The 16,780-nt window shown below is 59.7% G+C and overlaps 9 protein-coding genes across 9 annotated transcripts; 6 read left to right on the top strand and 3 right to left on the bottom strand.

Annotated features, from left to right (window-relative positions):
• Positions 1–105: 105 nt before the first annotated feature.
• F5Z01DRAFT_655359 (thiamine diphosphate-binding protein) lies at positions 106–2,832 on the top strand. The gene is made up of 2 exons (XM_046263499.1): positions 106–691; positions 752–2,832. The coding sequence occupies exons 1-2, from the start codon at positions 549–551 to the stop codon at positions 2,670–2,672; spliced, it is 2,064 nt and encodes a 687-aa protein (XP_046118387.1). The 5' UTR covers positions 106–548; the 3' UTR covers positions 2,673–2,832.
• On the top strand, positions 2,833–4,839 carry F5Z01DRAFT_655358 (uncharacterized protein). The gene has a single exon (XM_046263498.1). The coding sequence runs from the start codon at positions 3,118–3,120 to the stop codon at positions 4,390–4,392; it is 1,275 nt and encodes a 424-aa protein (XP_046118386.1). The 5' UTR covers positions 2,833–3,117; the 3' UTR covers positions 4,393–4,839.
• A 653-nt stretch (positions 4,840–5,492) lies between these two features.
• On the top strand, positions 5,493–8,072 carry F5Z01DRAFT_723725 (uncharacterized protein). The gene is made up of 2 exons (XM_046266617.1): positions 5,493–6,837; positions 6,922–8,072. Exons 1-2 carry the CDS (start codon positions 5,511–5,513, stop codon positions 7,923–7,925), a joined length of 2,331 nt encoding a protein of 776 aa, XP_046118385.1. The 5' UTR covers positions 5,493–5,510; the 3' UTR covers positions 7,926–8,072.
• Positions 8,003–9,108, bottom strand: F5Z01DRAFT_106490 (uncharacterized protein). Its single transcript, XM_046257369.1, has 2 exons — positions 8,180–9,108; positions 8,003–8,104 (listed from the first exon to the last, which is right to left on the bottom strand). Exons 1-2 carry the CDS (start codon positions 8,839–8,841, stop codon positions 8,080–8,082), a joined length of 687 nt encoding a protein of 228 aa, XP_046118384.1. The 5' UTR covers positions 8,842–9,108; the 3' UTR covers positions 8,003–8,079.
• A 771-nt stretch (positions 9,109–9,879) lies between these two features.
• On the top strand, positions 9,880–11,230 carry F5Z01DRAFT_687213 (uncharacterized protein; the record flags this gene model as incomplete). The annotated part of the gene is made up of 3 exons (XM_046266003.1): positions 9,880–10,618; positions 10,682–11,107; positions 11,221–11,230. Exons 1-3 carry the CDS (start codon positions 10,236–10,238, stop codon positions 11,228–11,230), a joined length of 819 nt encoding a protein of 272 aa, XP_046118383.1. The 5' UTR covers positions 9,880–10,235.
• A 145-nt stretch (positions 11,231–11,375) lies between these two features.
• On the bottom strand, positions 11,376–11,753 carry F5Z01DRAFT_636531 (uncharacterized protein; the record flags this gene model as incomplete). The annotated part of the gene is made up of 1 exon (XM_046262219.1): positions 11,376–11,753. One exon carries the CDS (start codon positions 11,751–11,753, stop codon positions 11,376–11,378), a length of 378 nt encoding a protein of 125 aa, XP_046118382.1.
• A 1,633-nt stretch (positions 11,754–13,386) lies between these two features.
• Positions 13,387–14,651, top strand: F5Z01DRAFT_106455 (inositol oxygenase). Its single transcript, XM_046257368.1, has one exon. The coding sequence runs from the start codon at positions 13,573–13,575 to the stop codon at positions 14,497–14,499; it is 927 nt and encodes a 308-aa protein (XP_046118381.1). The 5' UTR covers positions 13,387–13,572; the 3' UTR covers positions 14,500–14,651.
• Positions 14,652–14,803: 152 nt separating this feature from the next.
• F5Z01DRAFT_622369 (nucleolar protein,Nop52-domain-containing protein) lies at positions 14,804–15,557 on the bottom strand (the record flags this gene model as incomplete). Its single annotated transcript, XM_046261260.1, has 2 exons — positions 14,804–15,450; positions 15,506–15,557. 2 exons carry the CDS (start codon positions 15,555–15,557, stop codon positions 14,804–14,806), a joined length of 699 nt encoding a protein of 232 aa, XP_046118380.1.
• Positions 15,558–16,008: 451 nt separating this feature from the next.
• F5Z01DRAFT_655346 (ubiquitin-conjugating enzyme/RWD-like protein) lies at positions 16,009–16,780 on the top strand. The gene is made up of 2 exons (XM_046263497.1): positions 16,009–16,122; positions 16,215–16,780. The coding sequence occupies exons 1-2, from the start codon at positions 16,099–16,101 to the stop codon at positions 16,674–16,676; spliced, it is 486 nt and encodes a 161-aa protein (XP_046118379.1). The 5' UTR covers positions 16,009–16,098; the 3' UTR covers positions 16,677–16,780.

The following is a 16,780-nucleotide window of genomic DNA, read 5'->3' as shown; positions in this document are numbered from 1 at the left end:
ATGAATGCAACGACACCGACGATAGGAGGCCACTTGTTCATAGATAGCAATTCATTAATTAGCGGCTCGTGGGCAGTCTCGGCTCTACTTGTAGACGCCTTGGACTGAAAATAATATTGGCGAAGCCGGCGCGGGCTGAGTGTGGCCTGCTAGGGGCTGTTAGTACTCACCGCCAAACTATACACGTCCACTAACAGCCGCTGCGACACCGGCGCAAGAGTCAGATGCGGGCGGCGTGGTCCGTGCGCCGAGCGAGAACGGCGACCGACAGCCAATTCTTCAGGATCCGTCCCCCACACAAACGTGAACCTACATAGCCGGACGGACACGACTTTCCTGCGTGCCGTGCAGTTCTCGATCCTGAGCAAAGCAGAGCCAGAGCAGAGCAGAACGCCTCCCTCAATTGCCTCTCCCCTTCCCCTCCTCCTGTTGCATCTTTGCCTCGCTCACTCGATTGCTGCATCCACGAGGCATCTCCCATCATCTACGAAAAGGCCACCCGGCCGTCCTGTTCCTCCCTCTCTCGACAGAAGCACACCGCTACCATCATGCTCCGAAGTCGCCCGGCCTCGAAAGCCCTGAGGGCTCTGCAGTCGAGGCAGTTCACCACCAAGACGACGGCCGCTGCGGCCATTCAGCCCACCAAGAAGACGCCTGCGTCGACGAGGCAACAGACCACGACAGCTGCTCCGTATGTGTCACCCTCGCACACGTCTTTTTTTTTTTGTTCCTGACTAACAACCCCATGCAGCCAGGTCCGCGACATCCCCTCGTCGGGGTTCAACACGGCCGACAAGGACCGCAGCCATGTCCAGCCTCTCGTCAACCCTCGCCAGCCCGAGATGGACGAGTCGTTCATCGGCAAGACGGGCGGTGAGATCTTCCACGAGATGATGATGCGGCACAATGTTCGCCACATCTTTGGCTACCCCGGCGGCGCCATCCTCCCCGTCTTCGACGCCATCTACAACTCGAAACACTTTGACTTCATCCTGCCCCGTCACGAGCAGGGTGCCGGCCACATGGCCGAGGGCTACGCGCGTGCCTGTGGCAAGCCCGGCGTCGTCCTGGTCACCTCGGGCCCCGGCGCCACCAACGTCGTGACGGCCATGCAGGACGCCTACTCGGACGGCACCCCCATGGTCGTCTTCACCGGCCAGGTCGTCACCACCGCCATTGGCAGCGACGCCTTCCAGGAGGCCGACGTTGTCGGCATCTCGCGCGCCTGCACCAAGTGGAACGTCATGTGCAAGTCGGTGGCCGAGATGCCCCGTCGCATCAACGAGGCCTTTGAGATTGCCACCTCTGGCCGACCCGGCCCCGTCCTCGTCGACCTGCCCAAGGACGTCACCGCCGGTGTCCTGCGTCGTGCCATCCCGACCGAGACCTCGCTGCCCAACCTCCCCAGCGCGGCGGCCCGCGCCGCCGCCGAGGTGCGCAGACAGGAGATGCGCAACTCGCTGAAGCGCGTGGCCAAGCTGCTCAAGGTCGCCAAGCAGCCCGTCATCTACGCCGGCCAGGGCATCATCCTCTCCGAGGGCGGACCCGAGGCCCTCCGGGAGCTGGCCGAGACGGCCTCCATCCCCGTGACCACCACCCTGCAGGGTCTGGGCTCCTTTGACGAGCTGGACGAAAAGTCCCTGCACATGCTGGGCATGCACGGCTCGGCGTACGCCAACATGGCCATGCAGCAGGCCGACCTGATCATCGCCCTCGGCGCCCGCTTCGACGACCGCGTGACGCTCAACGTAGCCAAGTTCGCGCCCGGCGCCAAGGCGGCCGCGGCCGAGGGACGTGGTGGCATTGTGCACTTTGAGATTATGCCTAAGAACATCAACAAGGTCGTGCAGGCCACTGAGGCCGTCGAGGGCGACGTCGCCAGCAACGTGCGCGACCTGCTGCCCCTGGTCGAGCCCCGCTCGATGGAGAGCCGCAAGGAGTGGTTCGGCAAGATCAACGAGTGGAAGGCCAAGTGGCCGCTGTCGCACTACGAGCGCGCCGAGCGCGGCGAGCTCATCAAGCCACAGACCCTCATCGAGGAGCTCAGCAACCTCACCGCGGACCGCAAGGACACGACGTACATCACCACAGGTGTCGGCCAGCACCAGATGTGGACGGCGCAGCATTTCCGCTGGCGCCATCCCCGCACCATGATCACCTCGGGCGGTCTGGGCACCATGGGCTTTGGTCTGCCGGCCGCCATTGGCGCCAAGGTGGCCCAGCCCGATGCCCTGGTGATCGACATTGACGGCGACGCGTCGTTCGGCATGACCCTGACGGAGCTCTCGACGGCGGCCCAGTTCAACATTGGCGTCAAGGTCATTGTGCTGAACAATGAGGAGCAGGGCATGGTGACGCAGTGGCAGAACCTCTTCTACGAGGACCGCTACGCGCACACGCACCAGGCCAACCCCAACTTTGTCAAGCTCGCCGAGGCCATGCACGTGCAGGCCCGGCAGGTGTCCAAGCCCGAGGACGTCAAGGAGGCGCTGAAGTGGCTGATCAACACGGACGGCCCGGCTCTGCTGGAGGTCGTGACGGACAAGAAGGTGCCCGTCCTGCCCATGGTGCCGACGGGTGCTGGCCTGCACGAGTTTTTGGTGTGGGATGGCGAGAAGGACAAGAAGCGCCGAGAGCTCATGAGGCAAAGAACGAATAACCTGCACGGTTAAGGGGAGAGGAGGCTGCACAGACGGAGGGGGGATGTTTCTTGTGATATACCATTTTTTGATTGTTTGTACGTCGTGTGGCGTGTTTTGAAGCGCGAAAAGTCATCTAGGCGTTTTAAGAGATTGATGGGCTCAGTTCCGGTTGAATTGGTCCAAGTGTTGAGTTATCCTTGCAAGTGACATGAGTGTCTTCCCCAGTAGATCAGTCGCCATGCTTTCATTCTGCTCACTGCTCTGTAGAGTGGTGAACTGTCCATATTCTATTCTAATCCAAGAGCCAAGATGGCCTTGATCTCAACCTGGACGCATCTACCCGCTTCGACTGCATGAAAAAGCTAGACAAAAGACCTCGAAACCGCCAAGCACGGTCGATTAATGACATGCAGCGGCACTGCGGTGTCACTTCGTATCCGGCGATGCGCTGCGTTGGAGAAAAGTGTTGCGCGTCATGGCCAACAAATGCTGGTGGCTGGGAAGATGCGATGCGATACGATGCGGTCCCAACCACGCGAATAATTGTCCTAATTACTCCGTACTGCTCCGCGTATCCTCACAAACTCAATTGAGACGCTCTTTTCACATTCCAGTCCTCTTCATATCTCATAGCCTTTTTTTTTTCCCTTCCCAGACTTCAATCAAGATGGACCGCACCCGCGCGGCCCGAGCCTCTGGCAGCAGCCGCAACAGCCACCCCAGCCCAGAGCGCTACACGCTCGAGGACGGCGAGGATCCGACCTACATCTCGCCCGACTCGGATCTGGACGACGACGACAGCGTCCCCCCCACAAAGGCCGCCATCCAGCAGCAGCAGCAGCACCTGCAACGGGAGGCTCTGCCTGCGGTGCCCGACAGTCCGTCGCGACGAAGTCCACCGCGCGCCAGCAAGCAGCAGCAGCAACTGATGAACGGCGGCGGAGGCGCGAGCAGCAGCAACAGGGACTCGTGGGGGGCTCCGCGGCCAGGGAGTTACGCGGAGCGCACGAATGGCGCTCGCTATCGACGAGAGGGCGCCTCGTCGACATCATCGCATGCGCGGTCTGGTTCTACCACTACCGCGTCGCACCAGCAACCTCCTCCCTCAAGCGCGTGGCCTGCCAAGCCAGCTGTAACGACGAGGCCGCAGCAGGCGGGTGCGTCATCGTCGTCCGCGAACCGTCGTGCGCATGGCGAGCCAACAGCAGCAGCGGCGCCACGCCACAAGGCCGCCTCGCCGGCCAAGGAGCACCCCATCAACCGCCTCGAGTCGCCGTCCATTGCGAAATCCGTCCTGCAGCCGCTGGAGCTCAAGATGAACGAGTACCAGCGGATCATGAACGACATGCAGGGGCAGGTCGCGCAGCTGGACGAGGAGATTCGCCAGCTGCAGGAGAAGCGACGGCAGACGGCGGAGCGGTTCGAGGACGCCAAAGCCAAGCACGACGACTATGAACGTCAGCACATGGACGTGGAGAGGGCGCTGCGTGGGGAGTCTCCCGCGGTGCAGCACGCTTCGTCCTCACAGCAGCAGCAGCCTACGCTACCGGCATATATGCCCGTGCATGCGCCGGCCAACAGCTCGCAACATGTCCCGATGCACCGGCCCGGCACGATGGAGAGCGAGTTCCAGGACGAGGGTAGAAGGCCGACGAGTGTGCCTGTGGGGGCGGGTGCCCATAATAGTCCTCGGTCGAGGAAGATGGGGACGAGGGATCGGATCAAGATGAGCTTGTTTGGGAGTGGGTAGGGATGGCTGGATGTAGGATTTTGGGTAATGATTTATGACTGGGCGTGTTAGAAAGTTCTTGGTTAAATGTTGATTTATTGGGTACATGTCAGAGGATGTGACTACGTAGTACACTGTTCCCTACGGTTGTCGACGTGGTATCGCGCCATATATATCTACGCACTCCCGAATTCCACGCTCAAAACCATATGAATGTAAAATGGGTTCTGTCTCTAGAACAGCTCTACGTACCAGGAACTTTGCACTTTTGCCTCTTGTGATCTTGGACACCCTTTCTCGTTTCGTCCAAGAGGCTGCGTTTCCAGCCCCACTCGTCCGGGAGCATGGTGATGTACGTTTACGTAGTGCTATTCTAAACCTCTAATGTTACGTGTACAACAACATGCTCATTTTGGCAGCCCTTTGCCCATGATTCTGTTCAATAAAACGAGAATTGGACAAAAACTCAGAACCTAGAGATAAATTCTTGGTACCAAACTACACCTGGCCTTTTCATGGGGCTGACTCATAACCAGAATCAACTGCATGAGTAAGCAGCTCTAGGCAGACTCCAGGCAGCCAAGCGTGTCTGCCTGGCTGGCTGCCTGGTGTGCGACCACTATAAAGAGGAGGCAGCCCCCCCCAAAACCTGCTGGCCCAAATCAACCCATTTCCCCCCCAAAACCCAAACCCAACCTGAGTCTAGCAATTGACAAGCCTTGCCCTCGTCTCCTCCGTGATTCGAACACCGGTTCTTCTCAACCAGCCCATTGCGTCTTGTGCATCCTGTGATTCGTGTCGCTTCCCGCAGGTGACCCTCATTGCACGTAGTACCTGAACGTACTGTCCGCGCCTGTCCAGAGCACTGCTGTGCCACTTGACCCCTTTAGGCAACAGCCACAGCGGACAGCCAGCGTACACTACCACATCATTGGCCACCTTGACTTACACGACGATCACAAAGACAAGTATCATCTTCGTTCCTGACGCGTGTGCACAGCAGAAAATCGAGAGAAAAGAACATAAAAGAGGCATCCCCCATCACCTACTTCTTCCTTCTTCCTTGGTTCTCTACTCCTTCATCTACCCGCATTGCTCCAAGTTGAGCAAGCCCTTGCCCCCCTACAGCCACCGCCACCATGGACACCATGAGCTCCGTCGAGTACAACCTGCGCACCCTGCCCACCACTTCCATCACCCTCTTCCCAGCCCGTGCCCAGATCTCGCGCGAGGTCGGAGACGTCCCGCTGCAGCCTGGCACCAACGAGGTCACCATCATCGGCCTCTCGCCCACCACGGACGAGCACTCCATCAAGGTCGAAGGCAGCGGGGAGGCGACCATTTCCAACATCACCGTCGAGAGGCTGGCCAACAAAGAGCAGTTTGACGACGTCTACCCCGACGAGGATGAAGATGTCTTGTCAGACCAGGATGACCTCGACACGGACGACGACGATGACGGCGAGGATCTCAAGGAGGACGAAGAGCTGCGCGCTGCCAAGGCAGAGAGGCAGCAGATTATGGACAGCAAGGAGCTCACCTCTCATCGCATCTCCTGCTTGCAGCACAACAACGGCGCACTGGACGGCTACATAAACAATGTCCGTGCCGAGCACAACACAGACGTCGGAGAGGCATCTGAGGCGTACCAGCGTCTCCGCCAGAACAACTACCGGGACCTCCTTGCCGCGCAAGCCGACCAGCGCCACCAAGATGAGCTCCTGAAAGAGGTGGACGCCAAGATACGCTGCCTGACCAAGCGTCACCGCAAGCAGACAGCCCAGGCACGCCGCCAGAAGCGCCTCGCCAAGCTCCACAAGGCCAAGGAGCAGCTCAAGGCTTCGCGTGCCGAGGAGCAGCGGATGGAGGAGAAGCGACGCATCCGCGTGGAGCGCAGCAAGTTCTGGCCCAAGTACGTCTACGCGGTGCGCATCCAGCTCGAGGTCAGCGCCGCTCTGCCGTCACACGGGCAAACCTGCAGCCTGCTGCTCTCCTACGTCACGTCCGACGCCTACTGGGCGCCCAGCTACGACTTGCAGCTCAGCACGCAGTCCGCGACGGGCACGCTCTGCTTCGACGCGCTCCTCACCAACGCCACGAGCGAGACCTGGGACAAGTGCAAGATCACCTTGTCCACCTCGCAGGCCACGTCTTCCAGTCTCGCCGACAAGGCACCCGAGCTCCGGGAGTGGGCCATCAAGCGAGGCAGCAATGGGGCGCCGCTCTTGTACTCGCGTGACGAGCACCAGAAGAGAATCAAGGGACCCCCCATGGCGAAGCAGGCCAGAGCAAACAGGGACACCATGTTTGGCTTCGCGCCCAACGATCCGCGAGTCCCCCAAGACTATCAGATGCAGCTCATGCTCCTGGAGCAGCAGAACAAGAAGAGAATGGAGATGGCGAGGCAGGAGCAGAACCCTGTGACCCAAGTGCCCTTCCAGGCGCCGCAGCAGATGCCGCAACGGAGTCTCTTTGGGGGCATGCAACAACAGTCTGCGCCTGCGCCCGCGGGCTCCGGCTTGTTTGGCGCCGCCAGACGCTCAGCGCCAGTTCAAGCGCAGATCCAAGCGCAGGCCCAAGCGATGGCCCAAGCGCAGCAGGCTCAGCCTCAGGCTCAGGACATGACCCAGCAAACATTTGGCTCCGATCAGTATGACAGGACTATGCGGGCTCGTCGAGCTCCGCGGTCTCACCAGAGAGCGTTCCTCAACGTCGAGGCTGAGGTGGATGAGGAGGAGGAGAGCTTTTCCGCATCTGGTGGGGACGAGACGCCGCGGGAGGATCCCAACCTCGCCTTCCAGAACTCGCTCATTGAGCAGACGGGCTTTGCGACGGTGTACGAGCTGCAGGGCCCCAAGACGCTGGCGCCCAGCTCGACGAGCGCCAAGCAGCGCATCAGCACCATTGCCCTGTCGGCCATCAAGTTCACGCACACGGTCGTGCCCAAGCTCAAGGCGGCGGCGTACCTGACGGCGACGATTGCCAACACGAGCCGCAACATCCTGCTGCAGGGTCCCGTGGGCGTCACGCTGGACGGCGGGTTCATGGGCCGGACGACGCTGCCCCGGTGTCCCGGCGACGGCGCAGAGCTCCGGCTGGGTCTGGGCGTCGACCACGCGGTGCGCGTCGTGTATGCCACGCCCGAGGTGCGCCGGAGCGGCGGCGTGTCGTACAATGAGGAGAGGAAGATCTACACGCGCAGCGTGTACGTGGAGAACACGCACTCGGCGGACTCGATCCGCCTCATCGTCAAGGACCAGGTACCCGTGTCCAAGGACGAGCGCGTCCGCGTCGAGGTGCTGCACCCGGACAAGCTGCGGGCCGAACACCACGATGACGACGGACAGCAGAAGCAACAGCAAGAGGTCGCCGAGGTGGGCGAGGCGGGCCGGAAGGCGGACGAGGGTCAGTGGGGACGCGCCGAGGTCAAGATGCTCAAAACGGGCGCGGTGGACTGGCTCGTGACGCTGAGGAAGGGGAGGAGCGTCAGGCTGGCGCTCTCGTGGCTTGTCGCGACGCCCCTGGGGGAGGAGGCCATGCAGGTGGATCACTAACTTATAATACGTTAGCCATGGCATATCGGTGATTGCTTGTGGCATGTGATGCTTGGGATTATATCAGATTAGTATGGCTCTTCCGGGTAGGATATTGGCAAGTAGATTGTAATAGTAGGGATAATACAGGCCAGAAACAAATGGTATATCGCTTTCATGAAACATGCTTCATCATCGTGACAGACAGACACTTCTCCTCCTACATCAACGCCGCGAACCCAATGGCCGCCAGGGCAACGCCCACGCCGGCGCGCTTGACCTTGGCCCCCGCATTGTCCTTGTCCTTCTTCTTCTTGCACTCCTCGTAATCACTGTCACCACTGTTGCAGTCCTCGTCGTCGCCTCCGGAGCCGCCCTTCTTCCCGGTGCTGCTCGAGCCCTTCTTACTGCTGCTCGAGCTCTTCCCGCTGCTGCCTGAGCTCTTCCCGCCGCCGCTGCTGCCCCCCCTGCCGCCGCCGCCCTTGGGCGCGCGCATCTCGAGGTAGGGAATCTCTGTAGGCTCTGCCACGGCGATGGCGACGTGGGCCCACTGGTCTCTGGCGATAGTCTTTGTCTCGACGCTGTCCTCGTCGTCTTGCTGGCTGATCTCGCAGAAGGCGTCCTGCTCACGAATATCACAGGCATACGTCCTGCCACCCATGCTGAGGCCCATCGTCTGGGGTCCTTGCGTGAGTGTGACGCCCGTGTATGGCCCGTCGCAGGCATCAGGGTGGGCAGAGGCTGTTTGGCAGGCGACGAGGTACTCTGTCGACGAGGCGTCGGCGGTGATGACGCTGGCCCAGAGGGCTTGGTCCTCGGGGGCCTCGATGGGGAGGAGGAGGGCTTGTGTTGTCTGTGCGCGGCGCTGGTTGGGCACGGCGGCGGAGGAGAGGGCCGAGAGGGCCAGGAGGCCGGTCAGAGTCTTGTTGGGGGCCATTCTTGTGAGAGTCTCGGTCTGTGTTTGAGTGGTACCGTGGTTGCTCGTCCAAGATGGCCAAGACGGAGGTCGCCATTCCTTTATATCCTGACTCTGGCTGTTCAGCCTTGCGGACTGTCATCATGATGCATGTCTGTCTGTCCGTCCTTTGGACCCCAATGCCATGGCGTCACTTGTACCCTCGCGAACGCAGGCAGGGATGAGGGCCAAGGCTGGATGCCGATCCCCGTCCTGTGCATCCTGCACGTCCGTGCCGCACGCTTCACAAGTTCACATTGGCCGGCAGCGTGCGCTCCACACGTCACCTTGCGCATTTTTCCCAGCTTCGACGGAGGCTTTGCGGCTCGTGGGGCGTCGGCAAGCGGGCGTCATCGGCTGTGCCTTATTTTCTCTTAGTACATACGGAGTAGAGCTCAATCAATCGGCCGATACGTGTTAGTGATCACGGCCCCTTTGGGAGGGAGGTCCACGTAGCTTATTCTTATTTGTTGGATCCGGTGCTGCTGCGTCTGCCTTGCCGGTTTCTGGTCCCGCGATGCGCAGCGCCATCTCTCGATCCGCCCACTTGTTGCGGGAAGTGGGAGGATCATTACGCCTTGGGCTTTTTCTGTGTTCGTGCATGGTTGGTTGTAAAGCTTGTGCTGGGCGGGACAACTGCTCCAAAGGTGGGAAGAATGGTGAATGTGCCGGATTGGCCGCATTGAGTGACCCTTTTCTCCCCATTAGTAAGTTTAACTTTATGAATATGCCTTTTTATTCTCCATGTGTTCGATTCAAGGTTCCTGTCTGGCTGTGTTGGTCCTGTCCTTGCGTCGTGTGCTTTGCCTGCCCTGAACCTTACGCTCCACTGCCCACACCGGCAGGCGGTGCACTATCTCGAGGCTGCGAATCATCGCGTAATTATGAGACTCTACTAGCATTCGAGATGAATTTATGATGCGTAATAAAACGCGAAGCCTTTGGATACGCTGACATACCAGCCGAGACATGAACATTTCTTCCCAATGCAGCAATTCCGGGGTTCTCGAATCCACGTCCTCACTAGCGACCCCGTCCCGGTTGGCAGCACTGCCCATTTGGGACAAATGGATCCCGGCTGTCGTCGATGAATGCCGTGGGCACTCAGGTGGGTATTATTATCAACAGGAGTGCTCGTTTCTACCCCTTGTAGAAGTTCCGCCCCCAGACGACGAGGGAGACGACGAGAAGGAGAGATGGGGTGTCTTGGCCAGATGACGACAGCACAAGAAGGGTGAATGATTCACCCCAAGACATGAAATGAGGAGAGGGGGACCAAGACCACCAGTACAAAACCAAGCCTCCCCCCCAGCGCCAGCATCGTTGACGCGCGCAATTGACTCGACACGCATCAATCAATCACCAAGACGAACAACATGGCCATCCCGCTCGGTATCACAGCCTTCTGCACGATCCACCCCTATGCCCTCGAGCACCCCGTGGACATCAAGGCCATCGATGCGTGTATCGGACGTCGCGCGCCCTCGGCTCTCGCCCACCTGACGAGGGCCGTCTACGTACCGTGGCACCGTGACACGACGACCCATCTGCCGCTCTACAACATCAGCAGCGAGTACCACAGAACCATCCGCGATGCGCAGGTCGGTGGATCCGAGTTCAAGACTAGGCTCTGTCTGATGCGGAAACCAACGGGGCGACCTGGTCAGGGTGACGTCGGCTTCCTCGTGGATATGGATACGCAGGGCAGCTGGGTCGCCGTGAGTGAGAGGAAGCTAGGCATGGGCGAGGAGGCGGTGCTGTATGTATTTCTCCTTTTTTCCCCCAGAACACCAGACAAGAGCAGAGAGCTAATGTAGAGCAGGTCAATGCCTACTACTGTGGAAGACGACGCCGCCATCCAGCATGACACGCTCACATACTCCATGCCACCACCCACCTTCCCCCTCCCCAGCAAGAGGACAGCGTCCGGCCTCTGCACACACCCTCACTTTACGCTCACCGGGGCACCACGCCCCCTCGAGTGGCAGATCCACCCCGTCGAGCTGGGCGGCCTGTGCTACGTCCTCGTCGACACGTCCGTGCCGGGCGGCATGTTTGCGGGCGACGACACCATTGTCGCCGTGTACCACCACGCCCACTTTGAGGCGGCGCTGCCCAAGCGCTACAGCGAGGGTGTGCTCCTGCTGCATGGGCAGCCGGATGTCGAGGACACGGTGGTCGTGGCCAGCTTGATGCGCGTGCTGCGGTATGTGAGGCGTGACGAGAAGAAGGAGAAGAAGAAGGAGTCGTGTGTGGGTAGGCTCAGGAGGGCGTGGCGCAGGCTGCGTTGATTCTGGTCTTTTCAAGAGGTGGGCGCGTTTTCTTTCTTTCTTTCTCTTCCTATACCCTTTTTTGCGATAGGCGTTGGTAGTTGCTGGAGTTTGAAGTGCTTTGGTCTTTGCAGCTGCCTGCCTGTGTCGCCATGTCATGTGAGCAAGACGGTTGATATTGAAAGCCGAGTGTTTGGCGGCGACATCAGTGTTTGTCCTCGAGGATGGTGTACTGCGTTCACCCGGTCAGCTGGACTCCCTTCCAGATATGCGCTCGGCGCTACTGACCACGACCAACAAGAGATATATCTTGACCTTGTCCAGACCGTCGTCTATCAACTTGGACATGGACGCGGCGTCGAGGGAGGTTTGCGTGATGGTGTCCAAAGCAGAGGACCAGAAGATGGGCTGCACGCGCGAGGAGGCCTGCCACGTCGACGGCATCTGCAGGCTTGATGTGATGTAGTGCGGCGCCTGCCAGAGCATGTCAAGCAAGGACAGCGATCCGGCGTCGGTGAATTGTGTCTGGGTGAACTCATCGCAGCCGGTGGTCGTCACTGGCCGGGCGACGGCGAACATGGCCAGCGAGAGCATGCAAATTATCACCAAGATCCGTCGCGCCATGTTGTTTCTGGGGTCTGGCCGCTCTGGCGGGAGAGGTCAGCCTTGCGAGGGACATGAGGGAGCCACCCCTTTTACATATGCTTCGCCTTGCAGTGCTGAGGCCTCTCCGGATCTCGGCCGCCCGCGGTCACCCGCCTGCTGCCGTACCCGTGGGCGGCATTCCTATGCACGCGCGGCATCTCCCATCCGGGTCACGCACCTGTCTCTCCTCTCTGGGAGCAGTAGTAGTACTTCTGAATGATCAGCAGTTTGAAACATGCCAATTGTAAGTGGCCGACAAGAAGAACTAAATGCAACGAGCCAGCCAATGGTTATTGCCTGGCCATTCCCGCCAAGGCGGCCTCCAGTCGCTGCCGGGCTAGCCAGGGCCTAGACTGGCTTCCGGGCACGGGGGCTGGAGCAGACATGTCAGTGGGCGTCGGGGTCGGGCGAGGACATGAGTACGCAGTCGTGGCACGCTGTGCTGCGTGAGGATGGGCGGCGTGTCCATTGATGCAGACGTCCACGCATGAGAAGCTGGCCGGTGTACGGTGTAGCGAGGTCTGTACCTTTGTGAGATCACTTGAAGAGAATGGCGATGGTCCTAGAGTCTAGACTAGGGTCGCACTTGGTGGATCACGGCGGGATGCTGTCACTACTTTTAGCCTTGTCAAAAGATCCCTCCAGGGGTAGGGCTGGACTGGGTACTGGGTCTGGTCCCTGCGTTTCACGCGCGACTCTTCGGGCACGAGCTTGGCGAACACGTCAGCTCTAGACCGAGCAATACGGCATTTCGCTGCCGCCGACTACTTGTGCTTTGCACTCTCGCGGGGCCGAACAGGCCGGATACGAGAGGGAGATCTGCGTCGAGAGATGGCGTTTGGAAGCACCAAGATCAGAGCGGAGGCTTTGCGCGTAAATGGCTTAGCGCAAAGTCAAGTCGACAAGTCCAGGATGACTCAGTATCACGTGTTAGCACGACAGGTCCACTCACGTGACCTTGGATATCCACTCTCTTTTTGCTATCGATAATGCAGAGTGATGCAGCGATGCTGCCCTCGCCTGTGAACAGAGAAGAATCGATCATCGATGTGCGTCGAAGCAGTGGGCCCTGCAACCGAAGCAGTTGTCGTCGCCGACTGCATGTGGACTTGCTGTGGAATGACTTCATGTCTGGGTGAGAAGTCCATGGGAACCGACGCGGCAAGGAGGTCTGGGAGCGTTCATGTTCCTTGTTGCACATGAGAAATAGACAGGTTGCAGCCGTACCGCTCTATTATTATATATCTGTCTCTATTTGACCCGTCAGCCAGCCCACGATCGGAATATTAATAAACAACGTGAGCCATCCCCGGGTTCATAGTGGCCGTCAGGGCCCCTGTGGATCATTCCAGGAAAGGCAGTTCTGCCCCCAGCGCCTCGTTTCCATTGGCGCGCTAGAACGACTCAAATTCCCTTCATGGCGACCACCGGCGACGAATTCCCCTTTCAGACACGACACAATCCTCCGTCGACGACGGCCCACGATCCGTGGCGTGGAGTGACGTCCACTGGCGCCGGCGACGCATACCTCATGGACTTGAAGATGCCTCAAACTGCGGAGAATTTGATAAAGAACCATGAACGACAGACGAGAGGGGTGGGGGCATGATGGGTTAAAAGAAGAGTCAGTCTTGGAATATCAGACTCAAGTTCATTACTCTCATCGCTGCGAATACTTGATAGAAGCTCTTATAGACGGCGTCGATACCTTTCTTCATCATCCGCCTAGAAGACCTTGCCCTTCACCTCTAGAAGCCAGAAGACCTTGAAGCATACACATATACAATACACCCAGACCATGGCACCCACTGCCCTCGCCGACGTGGCCGACGACCACACGCTCGGCCAGCACCTCGAGTCCATCTCGGACGCCATTGACGACGTCAACTCGATCAAGTACGACACAAAGTCCAAGTTTGACGCGGCCAAGGACAAGGCCACGTTCCGGCAGTACGAGGACGCCTGCGACCGGGTGCGCAACTTCTACCGGGAGCAGCACGCCAAGCAGACGGTGGCATACAACCTGGCGGCGCGGGCGCGCTTCTACTCGGCGAGCCGGACGCGGCCGCGTATGACCATCTGGCAGGCCATGGAGAAGCTCGACACGCTCGTCGACGAGAGCGACCCGGACACGAGCCTCAGCCAGATCGAGCACCTCCTCCAGAGCGCCGAGGCCATCCGGCGCGACGGCAAGCCGCGCTGGATGCAGGTCACCGGCCTCATCCACGACCTCGGCAAGCTCATGCTCTTTGACCCCGCGCTCGGCACCCAGGGCCAGTGGGACGTGGTCGGCGACACCTTCCCCGTCGGCCTCGCCTTTGACCGCCGCATCATCTACCCGGACACCTTTGCCGCCAACCCGGACACCCGGGACCCCGTCTACGCCTCCCCGCTCGGCATCTACCACGCCGGCTGCGGCCTCGACAACGTCATGCTCAGCTGGGGCCACGACGAGTACCTCTACCACGTCGTCAAGGACCAGAGCACCCTCCCGGACGAGGCCCTCGCCATGATCCGCTACCACTCCTTCTACCCCTGGCACCGCGAGGGCGCCTATCGCGAACTCATGGCCGACAAGGACCACGCCATGCTCCAGGCCGTCCAGGCCTTCAACCCCTACGACCTGTACAGCAAGAGCGACGACGTGCCCCGCGTCGAGGACCTCAAGCCCTACTACATGGGCCTCATTGACAAGTTCTTTCCGCAGGGCGAGCTGGCGTGGTAGGACAAGTTGTCTTGGGCTTGGGTAGTTGCATTTTCCGGCGTTTTAGACGGCATTAGCGATTAATTGACGCACAGACGTGCCAGTGATACCAGTCTTGTTCTTGATATCGGTGTGGTCGTTCTGTAGCGAATTAGTGCTTGCGTCCGCAAAGCCGTAATCTGGTTTCCTAGAACGAGTGAAGGCGAAAAGTCGTAGTATCAGTCCCTGTGCACGTCAAGCCAGGCCACAAGTGTCGAAACGTAGAATTCAATGCTCCGAAAGGGTCGTCGACCCCTCAACGCCAGACGCCAGCCAGCCCTCCCTACTAATCATCGAGACCACCCCATTCATCATCCTCGTCCTCGTCCACCTCCTTCTCCACGCCCCACGGCAGCCGCGGGTCGTCGTGCGACTCCCTCGCCCGCTCGCGGACCTGCTTGATAGGGCAGTGCTTGAGACCCTCTACCATACCACCGACCCGTCCCAGAAACTCCCCGTGTTCCGGCGCCAGCAACTCAGCCTTCTCGAGCTCGTCGACCCAAATGTCCATAATGTGCAGCCTCAGGCCCAGGGGCACCTTGCGCAGATCCCCGCTCGCCTCAAACGGCCAGTCCTGCAGCGTGCGCTCGACCTCGTCCCCGTGTTTCCGCGCACAGCGCAGCTGCACGGCAAACACTCGCCTTACGAGAAGCAGAAACTTGTCGAGGCGTAGTTTATCGATCATGGGCCACTCCTGGCCCAGCACCGTCCAGAACCCGTCGAACCAGGGCGCGAGGCACGCCGCGTTGGGGAGCGCGTCCGCGAGGGCTGCGAGTTCGTTGGCGAGACGCTGCTGTGGGAGCGGTCGGTCGGACATCCAGTGGGCGTAGTAGAGGCCCTTCCATAGTTTGCTTGCGTCGGTAACAGTGAGGGCGGAGCGGGTCGAGAGGAAGAGCTGGAGAGATTCGAGGGAGGCTGTTCGTAGTTTGCGGTCTGGCAGAAAGGGTCAGCGAGCGATTCATTCGAGCCAGATTGGAGGGAAACTCACCTGAGGAAGCCAAGTTCTTGATGAACGACATCTGCGCTTCGGGGGGCGCCATGGCTGGTTGAATTGGTAGACAAATTGACTACCGCTGATGAGAACGGGGAACTTTTTCTCGCTGTCCTGGGCCGTGGAAATTCTGCCCCGCGATAAAGCGAAAAAAATTAAGGTGAGCAGTCGCTGGCTCGGTGAAGATCATAGTGCCTGGGCGGTGGGGCTGACCGCTGACTGCTCACCGAGACGAGAGGCGCCTCCGTGAACGGAGCTGTGCAGTGCTGTCCAGGACTGGAGCAATTTAATTATTATGAATATACCGCTGTTTCAGAATGACAGACAAAACAGGTGTTCATGAACCCCATTTATCAAGCAATCAGTGCCTTTCATGATTGCTCGCAGTTCATTGACCAAGGCAGACTGGACTGCTCATCAAGTGCCACGCCCGATCCGACCCCACCATCGTCATAGTGAGATCTACCTGTCTGACCTGACCTGAACTGACCGACCTTCATACCCACTGCACGCGTGCCACACATCACCGTCGACTTCACACCAGCATCCAACACTCAATCCTTCGCTTCCGGCCAGCCAGACAGCCCATCATGTCGACAAAACGCCTCGCAAAGGTTCGCACCCACCTCTGCCTTGCTGCCCATCTTCCCCCTTCATAGCTCTCACTCCCTCTCTCCCTCACCCACCACTCACTCACCACCCCCAGGAACACGCCGAGCTCGACGCCAACCCCCCCGAGGGCTTCACCATCCGCCTGCCCCCCTCGCAGTCCCTGCACACCTGGCACATTATCCACCGGCCCCCGCCCGAGTCCGCCCTGCACCCGGGCCAGTTCGGCCTCGTCCTCTCCCTGCCCCCCGACTACCCCTTCAAGCCCCCGACGCTCAAGTTCGTCACGCGCGTCTACCACCCCAACGTCACCGACGACTCCCTCGGCAACGTCTGCCTGGGCATCCTCAAGAGCGAGAACTGGAAGCCCAGCACCAAGATCAGCGCCGTCCTCGACGCCGTACGCAACCTCATGATCGAGCCACAGCCCGACGACCCCCTCGAGGAGCGCATCGCCGAGGAGTATAGAAGGGACAGGCCCGCCTGGGAGGAGAAGGCTAAGGCATATGTCGCCAAGTACGCCATGGACGAGCCCGAGTTTCCCGCTTCGGCATCGTGATGTAGGAAATGGGCCATCATGTAAAGACTACCATACAAACAAGCAAGTACAGAGACAGACAGACACATTAGCGGCGATGCATGAATATAACCGTATGAGGAATG

This window comes from Emericellopsis atlantica, assembly GCF_019669845.1.
Source record: "Emericellopsis atlantica unplaced genomic scaffold F5Z01scaffold_13, whole genome shotgun sequence".
Lineage (NCBI taxonomy): Eukaryota > Fungi > Ascomycota > Sordariomycetes > Hypocreales > Bionectriaceae > Emericellopsis > Emericellopsis atlantica.
The sequence above is the reverse complement of the archived record's forward strand: the minus strand, read 5'-3'. Positions and strand labels throughout refer to the sequence as shown.

Coding starts and splice junctions, on each gene's coding strand:
- F5Z01DRAFT_106455 (XM_046257368.1), top strand. CDS start 13,573: ATGGCACCCACTGCCCTCGCCGACGTGGCCGACGACCACACGCTCGGC.
- F5Z01DRAFT_723725 (XM_046266617.1), top strand. CDS start 5,511: ATGGACACCATGAGCTCCGTCGAGTACAACCTGCGCACCCTGCCCACC. Junction 6,838..6,921: donor GCAGCAGATGCCGCAACGGA/GTCTCTTTGGGG, acceptor GCTCAGCGCCAG/TTCAAGCGCAGATCCAAGCG.
- F5Z01DRAFT_106490 (XM_046257369.1), bottom strand. CDS start 8,841: ATGGCCCCCAACAAGACTCTGACCGGCCTCCTGGCCCTCTCGGCCCTC. Junction 8,105..8,179: donor AATGCGGGGGCCAAGGTCAA/GCGCGCCGGCGT, acceptor GTGTCTGTCTGT/CACGATGATGAAGCATGTTT.
- F5Z01DRAFT_655346 (XM_046263497.1), top strand. CDS start 16,099: ATGTCGACAAAACGCCTCGCAAAG. Junction 16,123..16,214: donor CGACAAAACGCCTCGCAAAG/GTTCGCACCCAC, acceptor CACCACCCCCAG/GAACACGCCGAGCTCGACGC.
- F5Z01DRAFT_655358 (XM_046263498.1), top strand. CDS start 3,118: ATGGCCAACAAATGCTGGTGGCTGGGAAGATGCGATGCGATACGATGC.
- F5Z01DRAFT_655359 (XM_046263499.1), top strand. CDS start 549: ATGCTCCGAAGTCGCCCGGCCTCGAAAGCCCTGAGGGCTCTGCAGTCG. Junction 692..751: donor CAGACCACGACAGCTGCTCC/GTATGTGTCACC, acceptor AACCCCATGCAG/CCAGGTCCGCGACATCCCCT.